Raw genomic sequence first — 14,420 nt, forward strand, 5'->3', positions numbered from 1 at the left:
TTTGTGGCAAGATGGGGGTGTGGAGTGGGGGGGGGGGGGAAGAGAGAGGATTTGTGCTTGGAGGGGAAATATGAGTAAAGAATTTGTGCTAGGAGGGGGGAGATTTTTTAATTTTTTTTAGCAGGGGTGGACCCCCTTTTGCCTTCATTCTTGGTGGCATAGATACAACAAGGTGTTGGAAACATTCCTCAGAGATTTTGCTCCATAGTGACATGATGGCATCGCGCAGTTGCTGCAGATTTGGCGGCTGCACATCCATGATGCCAATCTCCCATTCCACCACATCCCAAAGGTGCTCTATTGGATGAGATGTGGTGAGTGTGGAGGCCATTGGAGTACAGTGACCGGATCTGGTGAGTGTGGAGGCCATTGGAGGACGGTGACCTCATTGTCATGGTGAAGAAACCAGTGGTGAGATGATTGGAGCTTTGTGACATGGTGCATTATCCTGCTGGAAGGAGCCATCAGAAGATGGGGACACTGTAGTCATAAAGGGATGGACATGGTCAGCAACAATACTAAGGTAGGGTGTGTGATGTGTAAACCATGCTCAGTTGGTACTAAATTGTCATTTTTCTGCAAAGTAATTTACCTGATACACTACTGTAGGGAGGTCTCACCATTGTGGCAGGAGGTGGAGACACAAAGAAATTTGGGAAAATCTCACAATTGTGGGAGGGGCAGGGACACAAACTACTGCAGAAACATCTCATCAGTGTGGAGGGGCGGGTGGAAAGAGACTTAAACTCCCGTTTTTCTGCCTTCTGTGATTTTACAGAAAGATAGAAAGATAACAGCAGAAAAGAGACCAAGTAGTCCATTGAATCTGCCCATTTTCTTTTTTATTTGTAATGGGTTGTCTATTTCTGACAATGTTAGCATCTCCAAAGTATTGCTAGGAAGTCTCACCATTGTGGGAGGGGCAGAGACACAAACTACTGCAGGAAATCTCATCATTGTGGGAGGGGTAGAGACACAAACTACTGCAGGAAGTCTCTCAACTGTGGGAGGGGCAGAGACACAAACTACTGGAGGAAATCTCAAACTACTGCAGGAAATCTCACCATAATGGGAGGGGCAGAGACACAAATTACTGCAGGAAATCTCACTAGGGTGGGAGGGATAGAGACAAACTCCCGTTTTCATGCCTTCTTCTGTAATTTTATAAAAACAGAAAAGTGAGGGCAGATAAAAGCCCAAGCGGTTCATTGACGTTGTCCAGTTTTTGTGTTTTTTTTAATTCATAATTTTTTTTTTTTAATATATATATTGGGGCTGTCCATTCCGGACAATATTCTCATCGCAAAAGTCCAATTTTTCTGCTTTGTTCCTTTGTGTGTATACTTTTGGGGATGCGGTGCATACCCATTCCCGCCTATTTGGTAAGTTGGCTTGACGTTGTGGTTCTATTTTATATACTCAACAGAAATGTAATGCAACTGCAAAAAAAAAAAAAAAAAGATGCATAAAAGCAGACAATGCCTCACTAAATATTCCTATTAAAAAAATAAAAAAAAAGTTTGTTTGCTCTTTTTGATAAATTTAATAAAAATGATTGGAAAGAAAATAAAAGGTAGTTTGGTGTTTTAATATCAGATGATGTAAAGGGTGGTTGCCATTGAGCGTCTGTCTTCCCCTATGGATTTTATAGAACGCTTTCTTTCCCAATAATATATATATATATATATATATATATATATATATATATTTATTTATATTAAACAAGCAAAAAGTTGGGGGAGCATACCCTGAACATGTATTTCTAAAGCTGGTGCATCTATGGACCAAGCGACATGCATATTAAAAAAAGAATAGCGCACACATGCAAAAGAAATGACTATCAAATATGAAGACAATCCATAAATAAAAATGGGGATTTAGTCCCACCATATGGCCATATCGTGCTCAAGCCCACCACTACGTCAAAGTACCCCATTGTCAGTGGGTCCTACACTATCCATAAAAAAAAGGATGAATCCAGCCTTTCTTACCCTTGGAGATAACACTCCTTGCTGGGAGAGATGTCCCTTGGAGGAGTCCCCTGTAGTGCATTAGCACATCTCTCCCAGCAAGGAGTGTTGTCTCCAAGGGTTAGAGAGGCTGGATTCATCCTTTTTTATGGATAGTGTAGGACCCACTGATAATGGGGTACTTTGACGTAGTGGTGGGCTTGAGCACGATATGGCCACATGGTGGGACCAAATCCCCATTTTTATTTATGGATTGTCTTCATATTTGATAGTCATTTCTTTTGCATGTGTGCGCTATTCTTTTTTAATATATATATATATATATATATATATATATATATATAAAAAACAATATTAAAAAAAGGTCCGCGTGGTTCAGATTTCCTTTTTAATAAAAACAAAGCAAACAGGTCTTTTTGAATAATGTGTTTATGCGTTCTTTTAAAAATAAATATGTCTACATAATATTTAAATCTGGAAAGAAAGATGTGTTAATGACTGCTTTTCACAACAATAAACAAAAAAGGATAGCACCAATAAATAAAAATAAACACATAATTACAATAAAAAAAAAAAAAAGTGTTAGGCAGAATTAGGTCTTTTTTGACTGTTTTTCTTTTTTTTGTCTTTATTTACAAAAAGGCGTAAAACCTGTAGTGTTTTCTGCGTAATTCACAAATATACATATACTAAAAACTTGGCCGCCAGAGGCATTGTGGTATAGATATTGCGGTCGCTATGTGTTTAATGGCATTGATTAGCTACAGACGCAGTGCTAAAAAAATAAAAAAAATAAAATAAAAAAAAAAAAAAAAAAAGAAGAATGGTCGACATGCAGCTTTAACGCACAGATCGCACCAGCAGAAGCCCGCCATGAGAAATATGGGAACAAAGGATGACTTTTAATAAAAGGACAGAGGCCTTCTCCTTGCGTTGGAGACGGCGGCGTATCGCCTTCTCAGGTCGTCAATGACTTTTACGTCCGTTATTGAAATGCAATATAAATATAAAATACTGCAATAAATAAAAAATACTCAGGAAATGTGCCAGAGGGGTGAAGTTTTTGGATGGCCAGAGGATATTAGATCAGGCTGTAAAAGCTGAAGGATTGAGGAGCAAGTCAGGTCCATCTACCTTGCCAAGAGCCAACATGGCAACCGTGGTTTAAATTAGGACTAGATAGCAATATAAACCCGCTCTCTGGACTTTTTTTTTTTTTCTCATTCTAGCGCCTGCAATGCCTAATGCTGCACAAGACCATTTTTTTTTTTTTTTTTTTTTAAATCAACCCCCAGAAAGTGCAGCGTCCTATACTTCCGAAGTTCAAAGCTTTGGGTTCGGCTGGAAGAACACAGAAGAGGGCTATACACCAAAACCCGCCATTTATAATATAAGCACTGCTGTTAACTGTCACACTCCAGTGGAAAGACTAAGAAGTCATCGTTACCTGGCAAAAAAAAGAAAAAAAAAAACTTTTTTTTTTTTGGTTAAAAGCCTAACCCTTTCACTGCCAGCGAGGATGGCAACGTATTGTTCCCGGGGTGCGCTGCGCAGCCTTTTTATCAGCCGCACTTCCTTTTTCCTCAACAGACTTTGATGTTGCACAAAAGGCCGGGATTACCTTTGAAGATAACACCACCTACGTCCATGAGTTTTTCAGGTGCCCTGGAGATTGTTCATGGCATCCCCCCCGAACCTCCCACCCAACCATTGTGTGCTCAGTTACAAGTCTGCCGAGACAAGCTCACACGGGAACAAGACAAAGCGATCAGGCATTCCGTACTGTATCCAGCGCTTTTGGGATCATTAAACAAGGAAAGGGGGGGGGGGATAGGCGGGTCCAGAACCACAAAGCAAAGATTTGCTTTTACACAGGTGAGTCAACACAAATGACTGATTTGATGGATTTGCACGTGTATGGGAAGAGATCTTCTTGGTACCTGGCCGCTGCTGCCTCAACACACAATAATATATGGCCGATCCTTAACTTGGACAATGCCACCCATCATCGCGTGTGCACACAGCCTGGGGAATATAGCTCAAAGAATATTTCTCTTGACCTTATATAAATCTGGGGTGCACTCAATCCCACCCATCATCACACATGTGCATATGATTTACGGAATACATCTCAAAGGGGATTTCTCCTGACCATAAATCCATGGTGCACTCAATCCCACCCATCATCACACATGTGCATATGACTTATGGAATACATCTCAAAGAGCATTTCTCCTGACCATAAATCCATGCTTCACCCAATCCCAACCATCAACAACATCCGGTGCACACAGCCTGGGGAATATATCTCAAGAGGATTTCTCCTGACCCTAAATCCATGCTGCACTCAATCCCAACCATCAACACATGTATGTGAACACAGCCTGGGGAATAGATCTCAGAGGATTTCTCCTGACCATAAATTTGTGGGGCATCCAATCCCAACCATCAACACACATGTGCAAAAGGGATATTCCCCGACCATAAATCCAGAGTACACCTAATCCCACCCATCATCACACGTGCATAAAGCTTTAGGAGTATATTTAAAAAGGGGATTTCTCCCGAGCATAAATCCGGGGTGCACCCAATCCTACCAATCATCTCACAAGTACACAGTTTTAGGAATACATCTGGAAGGGGATTTCCCCGATCATAAATTCAGGTTGCGCCACACACATTCACGTGAGTACCAACATAAATCTAATGCGGTTTTGCAGTCTTAAAAGCCATTGTATCTTCTTGCATAAAAGTATATTTATTACTGCCAGTAACAAAGCTTTTTTTTTTTTACTGATTTTGCAGTCAAAATGGACTTTGGGTTGAAGTAGACCATACACAGGGCATCCACAGCAATAAAGCAACTCATATTACAGGTATAATTTTGATTATGAAAGCCCCTGTTAGCTGTAGGAGGACAGAAGAAGACCTAAGGGCCATAAAGCTTTAGGATAGGTACGGTGAAGGACAGAGGAAGACCTAAGGGCCATAAAGCTTTAGGATAGGTAGGGTGAAGGACAGAGGAAGACCTAAGGGCCATTAAGCTTTAGGATACGTAGGGTGAAGGACAGAGGAAGATCTAAGGGCCATAAAACTTTAGGATACGTAGGGTGAAGGACAGAAGAAGACCTAAGGGCCATAAAACTTTAGGATACGTAGGGTGAAGGACAGAGGAAGACCTAAGGGCCATAAAGCTTTAGGATACGTAGGGTGAAGGACAGAGGAAGACCTAAAGGCCATAAAGCTTTAGGATACGTAGGGTGAAGGACAGAGGAAGACCTAAGGGCCATAAAGCTTTAGGATACGTAGGGTGAAGGACAGAAGAAGACCTAAGGGCCATAAAGCTTTAGGATACGTAGGGTGAAGGACAGAGGAAGACCTAAGGGCCATAAAGCTTTAGGATACGTAGGGTGAAGGACAGAGGAAGACCTAAAGGCCATAAAGCTTTAGGATATGTAGGGTGAAGGAGAGAGGAAGACCTAAGGGCCATAAAGCTTTAGGATACCTAGGGTGAAAGTGGCCTTTCTTTTTTTTTTTAGCGATACGTACCAAGTTGTCCCAGCAATCCCCCCCACCTCCTTCCTCCACATGAGACACCAAAACATGGGGTACATAGAACCCGCTTCAAGCAGCAAGCAGGGTGACAGAAGAAATTAAAAAGACCACTACAGAAACCGGGTAAAAACATTGGACAATTCATGTATTTTTCATAAATTATTTTAAATATATAAACAAAAGAAATACTGTACCCTCACAAAAAAAAAAAAAAAAGTTTAATTTACCAACAAAATGATATTAAATAAAAAGGTATGGTGTAGTGAACTGTGTCTGCACCCATGTATACACATACACACACTACAGGTTCAGGAGAGCTGGAAAAAAGGCGACTCCTTATGAGCTACAGTGTGAGGTGGAGCTACAGGGTTACGGCGGAGGCGGTGAGGCCTGACCCACGGACTGCGTATTCGGGACACATCCGTAGCTCTATAATGTGCTGTACATTCCAGAAAGGCACTTGTTGCACATGATTATTAATACGCTAACTTGGGAGTCTGTATTTGGCACTAGAGAGTAGGGGGGGGGGGGGGGTAAAGGAAGAAGCGGGTGCCGTTATATGCGGGTAATATTAGACTCTCTAAAAGAATCAAGTTTCTTGCTGGGGGCTTTCACATTTAATGAATGGCTTTGCAAGCAACAAGCCTGCAACATGATCACCTGGAAAGCTTTCCTGCCTTGAAAGGGGTTAACACTGATCACCGCACGTATCCGTCCACACAGTACTTGTAAATCCATTTTTCCCCAGCTTTGTAGTTGAATGAGGATCTAGGGATCTAAACACAGGTCTAGCAGCAAAAGAAGCCAAGTTCAACCCCCACCCCCCCATGGGAGTTTACCCTTTTATTAGTATCAGGTCGTGAATCTTTCATTGGCACTAAAGTCCTTTCAGCAGAACCTACGTCAGGGAGGCCTCTTGGTGCAGGAGCCGCACTGGTTGTGTGGCTGCAAGGCACATGGAACCTTATAATGGGGGGGCTGTGTGTGTGTCTGTATACATGAGCAACATAGACAAGGTTACAGTGAATACATTTTGAATAGACTCCAGTGACGCCACAAGATAATACATCTCCAGGACTTGGGGGGGTAGGGGGGTTGTGTTGTCAGAATGGGTGCCTGGACCAGCTTGCTTCACCTTCTCAGACATGCTGAGCCAGTCCTGGTTCTGTGACTTGGTGGTGGTAGGGGAAAGGGGATGGGGATGGGGAGGGGGTTGGAAACTTTCACCCACTGGAAGGCAGCCTCACTCAACAATAAACAAGTCTCATTCATTAAAATAGCAAGCTACACTCATTGAGTGAGTCTTACTCTAATTATAGGCGATTCCACTCATTATGAGTGAGTCTTCCTCACGGGGGTGAGCTTAAAAAAAAAAAATAAAATAATGTACAAGAGTTCACTGTTATGTATATATATATATATGCCGATTGCTCCCTGGGAGAACAACAGTCTATCTAGCGATCATCCGGAACCGTTCCTCTCTCTCTCTCGTGACCTCCTTTTTTTGGTCCAGACTCCGTTCCTCGCTTTGAGTTCTTGGACTTTTTTAGTGTTATTTTTTTTTGTTTTGTTTTTAAGACCACAGAGATTTTATCTGGAACTGGCTCAGCATAAGCCTGACAAAATGGAGCCAACAGGTCACTTTATTTAAAAAAAAAAAAAAATTTCTCTCTTCTCTTTTTTGGCTGACAGATAAAACGAAAGCGTCCATCGGAACATAAAAGTCAGAGTTTTTTTTTTTTTTTTTTTTCTCAAAGCCTTTCCGTTGTCGAATGAAGGTTCACATACCCAACAAACCATATACACACACAGGTGATGTTTTAGAAGTTCCTCCAGGGCGGGTACTGTGCATGATGGGCGGTGCTACACAAGGAAACTCATCCCAGGCCGGTCTCTGGCGCCACTCCGACTCCACTTCCCATAGTCTTTTTCCTCTCTGGAGAAGGGCCTACGGCAATTTTTTCGTGAAGGATCAAATTTGCTTTTGCGGTTGCGTGATTCCAGAACGCGTCAGAAGGGTTTTGACCTTTGATCTGAACTTGTTTTTTTTTTTTTTGTTTTTTTGTCTTGTAAGTACGGTTTAGCAGAGATATAGCGACAATAGATTACAGTCCGGAACAATTAATATTATTAGAGTTTAGTGTCAGCGGAGCAGCTGTACCTCTACATCAATGTAGTTGAAGTTCGCCACCACAGTCCAGTAAATTACTACTCTGTTAAGAAAAATCCAATATATATATATACACGAATATATATATATTTATATATCTATATTTACTTATAATAATAATAATATATTTATAAGAATCCGGAAAAAAAAAAGACCCCGCTGTTCTGGCTCTTAACGTGTAGCAGCATCAAATGTGTTTAGGAGAGGAGAAAAATTGGATTTTTTAAACTGAATTACAACAGTTATTCTGCCCCTCCGTGGGACTTGGAATGCATGAGAAAGTGCTGTGCTGATTTCGATCCTTCATTTTTCTTCCATTTTTCGTTTCTTCCATGTAGACTCTTTATAGGTCTCACCGTCGTGGCTTTTCACATCTGAACATGGCGAGGGAAGACAAAACAGAGGGAAAGTTTAGGAATACATATCTAGAGTGCTAAAAAACCGATACACAGATAAAGCATTAAACAAAAAACTATAAATTTAATGGTTTTTAGACAAAAAAATCCAAAATTCTGTTAAAGGAGGAGTATCACCAGAAAGTTGAAATCATTGCTGAATATTCCCAGGTGCATGTAGTACTTGGTCCTGTTAAATCCATACTGTGATTGAGAAATAAAAGCACTTTTTTTCTGCATGTGCTGGTTGTAGCTCCTCCCCAGGCTATAGCCCAATTTATAGATGTTCTTATGGGGGAAGAGCTAGAGCACAACACAGTAGCCACCCTCCTCCTCTTCACTCTCATCTCTTGAGCCCAAACCGCACCAGTCTGCACCTACTTTTATGTGTGTTTTTACTTTTCTTTCTTGCCAGTCGGGTCAGTTGCTGATAATTTCAGCAGAGCCCACTTGGTATCTCCTCCTCTGCCATTTTCCAACCCTATGCATCTCTTCTTTTTACATTGTAGGACAACAGAGCCCAAACCTGCCCACCAGCTATTCTGGGGGGAGAGAGAGAGAGAGAGAGAGAGAGAGAGAGAGACTATAGTAGCTGGTGGCTTGTGCTGTACCGAATCCATCAGGCGTTGGCAGCCGAAGATGAGAGCGGTCACTGCCCCCTCTCCCCACTGTCAGTCAGACATCATTAGCCAATAATCTTCTCTGGAGCAGAGTCGTCAAACTGCAGTGGAAGCAAGGCAGACATACTGTCAACCACAATAGCTCAGCAACCACAGCACAGATCAGAATGGGTCCCTGGAGGGGTTTAACAAGGATTTGCAACTCCTGGTGATAAGTCTTCTTTAAGCACGTCCCTGCATCACAAATAAAACCATTCTAGATTCTTCTAAAGCAGTACAATAACCAGATCACCTACATTAAATCTTGTAAAAGATCGCTATTTTGAACTGGACTCTTCTCTTTTAGTAACATTTAGAAGAAAGTGAGGATAGAGAAGGAAATAAAATAAAAAGAATTTACTTCTGGCACAAGCTAACCATAAAAAAGTCTGCATATAAACTAGATGACCATCATTAACTAAATCCTATAGCATCCAGATGGGCTCTTTATTTATAACCCTGAGTAAAAGTCTGGAAGCCGGACAGTAGATGAATTAATCACACACTGTCTACGTACTTGTTATTGTACACCCTGATATTACAGACATGGCAATGCGTCATCCAGTCTATGGGTGACAATACAAGGAAAGAATAAGGCACCCTCATCTCTAGCTATCAGTGCCAGGCTGCAGTAAAAAAAAAAAATCCAAATTTTCTTTATTTGGTGGGAACAGTTGGAATGTGATCAGCAGGACAAACATTAAAGGCTTCGTTTTACACATTTGTCTTAGGAAGCACGTTCCATCACTTTTAAAGCCAAACTCTACATAAATGCATCTTCTAGGAGATGGAAGAATATGGAGGAATAAGCAGGTGTTATTCGGGGTAACTTACTTTGCTGCACAGAGGTGGCACAGCGCATGTTAGTGAGCGAGGTCAGCGGAAAGAGGGGCCCCATATGGCTGGACTGCTCTAGGAATCTTGCCTCTCCTAGTGGAAGACAACATACTGCTCTAATTGGGTTCCCTTGTGGAAGCTCCATTAAAAAAAAAAAAAAATTCAAGTTGGGTTCTCTCCACTCTAGTCAATATAGAGAGTATAGGACCTCAGCACAATTGCTGATGGGTTCTCTCCACTCTAGCAATTATGTGTTGAGGTCCTAAACACTCTCTGTATTGGCTAGAGTGGAGAGAACCCAACTTCAAACAATTATGTCTTGAGGTCCTACACACTTTCTATGTTGGCTAGAGTGGAGAGAACCCAACTTTAGCAATTATGTGTTGAGGTCCTAAACACTCTCTGTATTAGCTAAAGTTGAGTTCTCTCCACTCTAGCCAACGTAGAATGTGTGGAGGACCTCAAGACATAATTGTTGAAGTTGGGTTCTCTCCACTCTAGCCAATACAGAGTGTTTAGGACCTCAACACATAATTGCTGAAGTTGGGTTCTCTCCACTATAGCCAACATAGAAAGTGTGTAGGACCTCAAGCCATAATTGTTGAAGTTGGGTTCTCTCCCCTCTAGTCAATATAGAGAGTATAGGACCTCAGCACAATTTCTGATGGGTTCTCTACACTCTAGCCAATACAGAGTGTTTAGGACCTCAACACATAATTGCTGAAGTTGGGTTCTCTCCACTCTAGCCAACGTAGAAAGTGTGTAGGACCTCAAGACATAATTGTTGAAGTTGGGTTCTCTCCACTCTAGCCAATACAGAGTGTTTAGGACCTCAACACATAAATTGCTGAAGTTGGGTTCTCTCCACTCTAGCCAACATAGAAAAAGTGTGTAGGACCTCAAGACAATTGTTGAAGTTGGGTTCTCTCCACTCTAGCCAATAAAGAGTGTTTAGGACCTCAACACAATGGCTGAAGTTGGGTTCTCTCCACTCTAGCCAACATAGAAAAAGTGTGTAGGACCTCAAGACAATTGTTGAAGTTGGGTTCTCTCCACTCTGGTCAATATAGAGAGTGTGTAGGACCTCAACACATAATTGTTCACACTTTATTGATGGATGTAGAATCTCCTCCATAGAATATAAAACAGACTAAAGCCTCATACACACGCAACGATTATCGGCCGGCCGACCGGCCGTCTTTTGTCCAGTGTTGTTGTGTTGCTTGAAATGTGCTCTAGACTGCACACTAATTTTCTCGGCCAACAAAAACCAATTTCAGAAGTGATGTCATGTGCTGGTTAACTTTCCGTGTGTTTTTTCTTCTCTGAGCATGCCCAGTCTTGCTCATCTGAATTTTGTCTGCCGAAATCTGTACTGGACTGATGGAAAATTGGCCTGTCTGTTGACGGCCAACAAAAATTTTATAGCATGCACACCAGATTTTGTTCGGCCGAAAATTCGGAGTCGGTTGTCGGAAGCATCATACTAACAAGCCGACGATTGGACGTTGGCCGAAAATTCACGGCCAACAATCGTTGCGTGTGTACGAGGCATAAGTCTCTACAGGATTTTCTCCACCATCGTACACATTTGAAACAAATTCAAACTGCTCTAATTTCTGCACAATAAATGCTAATTATGGGTATTTAAAATGGATCTGTTGCAGAAGGACACCTAACCAGTTGGGTTCATGTAGCCCATATACAGATACTCTATTGCTTGGCTCAGTCTTTGAGCTTCATACCTCGGGTCACAAAAGACATCTGGGGGTGATGTCACATATTAGTCCAAATCCAGACCTACAGTCCTTCTGACCTCCACTAATAATGGCAGGACTACTGTAGAAGATTGTTAATGAGCATGTTTAGACTCCAACTACGGAGCAAAAGAGAAGACGAAGGACAGAATATTGGAGGGGGGGACAGAGATAGGAAACACAGCACTATCCTTTAAGAAGACAGTATCAAGCAGCATTCAGCAGTAACAAGCAGCTTCTATCTTTGCATTGCATTTGTTTCCATGTGTGATGTAAAAAACCAACCTGCAAGTCCTTTCGTTTAACTCAAGCTGCCTCGTTTTGCAACGTGAGTCTGTGTTTTTACAGGAACATTTACAGGTCTGGGGGTCTTGGACAAACAAGTGTTTTCTCCTCTCTGTGTCTGTGCAAGGCTCACAATGACTGCAAAAAGCAAAAGGGAAATAAAAAAAAGAAGTTCTAAGCTACAGCGCAACAGCAAAGAGAAATGTCAACATGCATTACTCCTGAATACATTACAAGCAATCCCTTCCATCACAGAACCCCCCCCGCTCCCCCCAGAGGGACCACCGGCCTGGCCTGCTTTTATAGCTCCCATCCTGGTACATTGTGAAAGTGGATATAAAGGCAGAGCAGGTCATATTCCGTGGAAGGTGGTCCCCCAGAGAGAAGAAGAGCAGGTCACTGTAATACTCCGTAACACAATCTCTATGAACAGTCCTTTTAGTGACTGGCCTCCATGTTGTGAAACCCATTAACACACAAGGTGGCTTGTTTGCTAACCCCCCCCCACCCCCCACCCACCTCTTTGCTCCTCAACCAATATTCAGCCACCTTCCTGTGTTCTCGTTGGAAGGCACCGAGACAAGCAGAAGAAAGCAGACATTGCGTAGCATTAGAAAGCTGCATTTGGAAGGAGGAGATGGAATTAATTCATTAAATAAATGGTAATATTAGGCATGCAATTTTTTTTTGTGCTCAATGAATATATAGATATATATCTATATATATATGCAACGAAATATGCTGGAGACAAATACTGTAAAAGTTAATCAGTGTTAAGCAAGAGAACAGGAATTAAAGAAACCGACTTTATCAAGCCTTCCAAATGCAGCATTTTAGGATTAGAGAAGAAAAGTAAGTAGAGCAAAGCGTCACTGGAAAAAAACGTGCTAAACCTCTTCATCTTGTGTTAATAGGAAAACCAACAGTGTCCAGATATTTCATTAAAGTTTATGTGCAACATTCTGGAGAGTAGAAAATGGCTGCGCCCATGTTTTTTTTGTGTGTGGTCATTACACTCAACGTTTCTAGCCCTTGTCAGAATATTTTTATAGGTATGAACAGGAAAATATAAAAAATAAATAAATAAAAATAGTCACCGTCCAATGGGCTACATCAGTTGCAGTTTAAAATTTCAGAAAACACATTTCGAAGGGATGACGTCAGCCATTTTGAATTCTCTCCAAATCCAAGTCACAGCATTGCATGTGCATGTCAAGTGACTGCAGTCTCGCTTAGGGCCCAAGGTGAAGCAAGATACATTTACAGAGGTTTCCCCAGCACCAGAGCACAGAAGATTGATTACAAAGGCAATTGCAGAAACATTAAAATAATAATAAAATAAAGAATTTAGAACGGGCCGTATGCAAAATGATACATGCATTTTAAAAGTTGGCACCTGGGCAGACCTAGTTATCTAATGGCACTTTTCCACTGCAAGTACCAGCTCGGCTCTACTCGGCCCTGCTTGGCCCAGTTTGCTTTTCCACTGCTGGTACCGCATGGTTGGAACGGTTCGGTACGGTACAGTATGGTTTGCTTTTCCACTAAAGTAGTACTAAAGTTAAGTGGGTGGGATAACAACGGGGTGGGTGGGATTCTCTGACCAATCAGTGGCTAGTAGTGACTGCATGCAAAGGATTGTGGGATATGGTACCGGGTATGGTACCTCTTGGAACCACAATTGAGTAGGTACTGTTTTTGAGAGCCGTATCGTTCGGTTCCATGCAGTGGAAAAGCACCGCCGTACCGTACCGAACCGTTCCTACACTATACCATGCGGTACCAGCAGTGGAAAAGCACAAAAGCGAGCCGAACCGTTCGGTTCCATGCAGTGAAAAAGCGCCATAATGGTGCTTTTCCACTGCATGGAACCGAACGGTTGTGTCGCTTTTGTGCTTTTCCACTGCTGGTACCGCATGGTACGGTGTAGGAACAGTTCGGTACGGCGGTGCTTTTCCACTACATGGAACCGAACGGTACGGCTCTCTAAAACAGTACCTACTCAATTGTGGTTCCAAGAGGTACCATACCGGTACCATATCCCACAATCCTTTGCATACAGTCACTACTAGCCACTGATTGGTCAGAGAATCGTTATCCCACCCACTTACTTTAGTACTACTTTAGTGGAAAAGCAAACCGTACCAAACCGTACCGAACCGTTCCAACACTGTACCATGCGGTACCATTCAGTGGAAAACCAGGCCAAGCAGGGCCAAGTAGAGCCGAGCCGGGACTTGCAGTGGAAAAGTGCCATAGGTGTTAGGCAGATACAGAAATAATTAATTCCCAATAAAGGTAAAAAGTCTAATAGCTGGAGTACTAGGTGGCATCACTTTGGCTCATAGAGAGACTGCTCATTGTGATAGCCTAGTGGGAATGGGAAAGGATGGAGAGGCCACTGTGACTGCATAGATGGCATCTTGAAGATCCAAGCTCCATGATGAATTGTAAAGCAGTCTTTTCCAGGCCTGGAAATCCAATTAGGAAAGAAAAAAAAAAAAAAATAGAGCAATTTGGAACAGTTGATGATAGTTCTTTGCCATGGTTACAATGTCTATCACAGCCAATAGAATACAGAAGTAAGCTAATGGAATGCCCATTGCCCCTAGCAATCTTGCATGTCACAATGACCAATGTGCCAATACAATCGCAACCAAGCAAGTGAAAAGGAAGATACCATCACCACCAGTGCCGTGCCCACATGACAAGCTGACCTAATGTAATCATGAGATCTACGGAGACAGGTAGAGATCCCAGGAGGAAAACCAGCTAACTCTATAGAAAGGATT

General features: G+C 42.1%; 1 protein-coding gene across 5 annotated transcripts in view; it reads right to left on the minus strand.

Moving 5' to 3' along the window:
* Window positions 1–7,564: 7,564 nt before the first annotated feature.
* VEGFA (vascular endothelial growth factor A) overlaps window positions 7,565–14,420 on the minus strand; it is a 46,770-nt gene continuing 39,914 nt past the window's right edge. For 3 of the 5 annotated variants that reach the window (XM_082251662.1, XM_082251660.1, XM_082251659.1), the window contains 3 exons: window positions 11,629–11,766; window positions 9,584–9,679; window positions 7,565–8,069 (listed from right to left, as the gene is read on the minus strand). In XM_082251662.1, coding sequence (XP_082107788.1) covers window positions 9,613–9,679; window positions 11,629–11,766 — 205 coding nt within the window. In that variant the 3' untranslated portion in view covers window positions 7,565–8,069; window positions 9,584–9,612. The remainder of the gene's footprint in view (window positions 8,070–9,583; window positions 9,680–11,628; window positions 11,767–14,420) is intronic. The other 2 variants (XM_082251663.1, XM_082251661.1) reach the window with 1 other exon arrangement.

Source organism: Pelophylax lessonae (assembly GCF_965119305.1).
Source record: "Pelophylax lessonae genome assembly, chromosome: 3".
Taxonomy (NCBI): Eukaryota; Metazoa; Chordata; class Amphibia; order Anura; family Ranidae; genus Pelophylax; species Pelophylax lessonae.